General features: G+C 31.8%; 1 protein-coding gene across 1 annotated transcript; it reads right to left on the reverse strand.

Annotated features, from left to right (window-relative positions):
* Positions 1 to 1,657: 1,657 nt before the first annotated feature.
* On the reverse strand, positions 1,658 to 2,022 carry LOC132734388 (zinc finger protein 235-like; the record flags this gene model as incomplete). Its single annotated transcript, XM_060721122.1, has 1 exon — positions 1,658 to 2,022. A coding segment is annotated over one exon (365 nt), but the record flags the coding sequence as incomplete, so codon positions are not given.
* Positions 2,023 to 3,090: the final 1,068 nt, after the last annotated feature.

A 3,090-nucleotide genomic window follows, 5' to 3' on the forward strand; every position in this document is an offset into this window, starting at 1 on the left:
CTAAATTGTGTTGGTCTCTCACGCGAACAACTCTTGCCAAACAAGCTTCTAAAGCAGTGTATTGTATTCTGAGTCAGCAACGATACTTTGGTACCTTTAGCCCTAAAGACGCTTTTAAATTATTTGACACGATAGTCCGACCGATTTTGTGTTATGGTGCAGAAATTTGGGGCTATCAGTATTCAGCCATTATTGAGAAAGTGCACACAGACTTTTGCAGACGTATTTGTGGTCTAAACCAGAATGTAGCTAACTTTTTCCCGCTCCGCGAATGTGGCAGGGCTCCAATTTCAGTACATTATATAACCAAATGTGTAAAATACTGGACTAAACTATTACAAATGCCAAATGAGCGTTATCCAAGACAATGCTATTTAATGCTTCGCAGACTAGACGAGGCCGGTAGGAAAACATGGGTAACCTGTATTAAGGATGTTTTTGTTTGAATATGGGTTTGGATATGCGTGGATTGCTCAAGAAATTGGAAATCATACAAACTTTATGGCATTACTGGTTGATAGAGTCAACGATCGAGCTACGCTAAATATCCTCTCGCAAGAAGAAAACTCACCCAAAGCCAATTATTATAAGCACTTTAAATCTCATCTAGATACAGAGAGATATCTGTCAATACATCTGCCATTTAAACTGAAAAGACAATTGGCGAACTTTAGATGCTCTGGTCACAATTTAATGATTGAAAAAGGACGCCACCAAAATATTGACCGACAATTCAGATATTGTCCTATTTGTCTAAATAACAATGCTCATTATGTTGAGGATGAGTATCACATGTTGCTCGTATGTAAATTATATGATGATCTGAGAACACAATGTTTTATTCAAACTTGGCTTAACTGTGAACCAAACATAAATTTATTTTATTCAATTATGTCATGTGACGATGAATTGGGCATTTTCGCTCTTGCAAACTATATATACAAAGCTTTGGAAACTAGAAATATGTTTATTAAAAATGTTGGAACATCCTAATTTAACTAACTGGAACCGATAATAAGAACTAGATGATGTTAAATGCATAACAAATTTATACAGTGAACAGTATTTAAAGAACACAAATAAGTTGTTCCTTTGCCGTGCTTTAAAACACATTCTTAAATTCAGCATTGTTAATGTTGATAATAATACTCTTGTTACTCACTTATTCGTAAATAATTACCGCTTATGTATTGATCACGAATAATATTTTATGTATATGAATTATATATTGTTGATGCATCATTTATTTTGTAAATAATGAACTATTATAAAAATGTACAATATTATGTGTATCGTGGGCCGGAGGCCTTTAACTACAATAAAACGTATGTTATGTTATGTTATGTTATGTTATGTATCAAATGATATGATGGTATAATTTAAGGACAAGAAATTATCACTCATAGATCAAATAAACATTCTTGACATAATAATATACATCATAGTATGTTTCTATGTTTTAAAATGATAATAAAACACAATACTTATCATACAATTAAAACTGTTTGAAGATCAATTCTACGACCTGTGATGTAACTGTTATAATAATTCAATTAACACAGTTCATTTAATGTCACAAAAATTATGTAATCGATTAACTTCATTTAATAATTTCACCTTTTATGATGATTGTATTTAATTGACACTGTTCAATATGTCATATGTCAGTAAAATGAATGGCCATATGTGACTGCATGTTATACTTCTTAGCAAATTTCCTGCCACATTTCTCACAGGCGTACGGTCTTTCTCCAGTATGTACGCGTTGATGTTGTTGTAGATTCCATCTGTCAGTGAACATTTTAGGACAGAGCTCGCATTGGAAATTCCTGCAACGTGTTCTCCTTGACCTAGATCCGGTTTTGTACGACATTTTGTCCCCATAATGTACCAGTCTACTATGTTGCTGTAGTGTGTGCCAGTCTGGAAATCTGTGAAAGCAAATCTCGCACATCAACTCGTCTTTTGTCTCGGGATTCAGAGCTGCTGCCATTTTAAACCCTCCAATATCAGGTACATCATCTGTTAATATACAAAAATGTAGAAAGTTTAATCATCTGTATAAGATTTGATTTTACACTATCTTAATAATCTATGACTTAAATCTTTATTTTCTTTATTATTTCATATAATAGAAATATTTTCATTTATTTTCTGTATGAAGCATGCCCAGTATAACAACAATATCTCCACACTATATCTAATTCTTATTATTTTTTTAAAGGATAAAAACAACAAGCAAAAACATTTGCTAAGTTTCAACATCTTCATATTTTCTTAAAAGATAAAAATTAAAATATCACTGTTTCTGGACCTCTTAATAAATAGTATATTGAATGAGTGTAGGATTAGCTATGTTCAATAAATTTATTAATAAAGCTATATGAATGTAATATTCTTATTTAACACATGCTAGAATTTAATAGAACAGTTTCCAATAATAAATAATCATCTGTCCATTGATACACTAACTTTTTTTACACATTAAATGTTGAATCCTTCTTAAAGCCGATGCTGGGGGGGGGGGGGGGAGGGGGGCCTGGAGATGGTATGTTTACACTTTCCAGTACCGTCCATGAACAGGCTTTCTTTTGGGATTTTTATTTTCTCTATTGCAATGATTGAAATCAATAGGTATATGTATTTACCTACGATATAGGGAATTCACACTAAAGTATATAATTATACGAGTCTTCATTCCCAACATGGACCTGTAATAACATACAATTATCTAAACTTATATTTCTATACCAGTTAATTAACTGGTCAAAATTTATATTCTGTTTTCAGTGTTCTACATTGTATTGTTAAATGGTGTGTGTTATAATGTCTAACCATTACATTTCCAAGTTAGATCTCTTAAATAGCCGTTGTCAATCTTATTTTTACCTTAACTTAAAAAAGAAATAATTAGAAAATCTTTGACTGACTCGGGCCCAAACTTATGGAATAATGTTGCCATTTCGATTAGTAAAATCTGAAACTGTTGGAAAATTCCAAGCGGAATTTCACATAAGTATGTAGCTCTAGCATATATTTAAGAGAAATGTAACGAATGTATGGACATGTATTTTTGTTTTGAATAATTGT

The sequence above is a fragment of the Ruditapes philippinarum genome, unplaced genomic scaffold, assembly GCF_026571515.1.
Source record: "Ruditapes philippinarum isolate M1 unplaced genomic scaffold, ASM2657151v2 ctg21619_1_1_1_1, whole genome shotgun sequence".
NCBI classification, from domain to species: domain Eukaryota; kingdom Metazoa; phylum Mollusca; class Bivalvia; order Venerida; family Veneridae; genus Ruditapes; species Ruditapes philippinarum.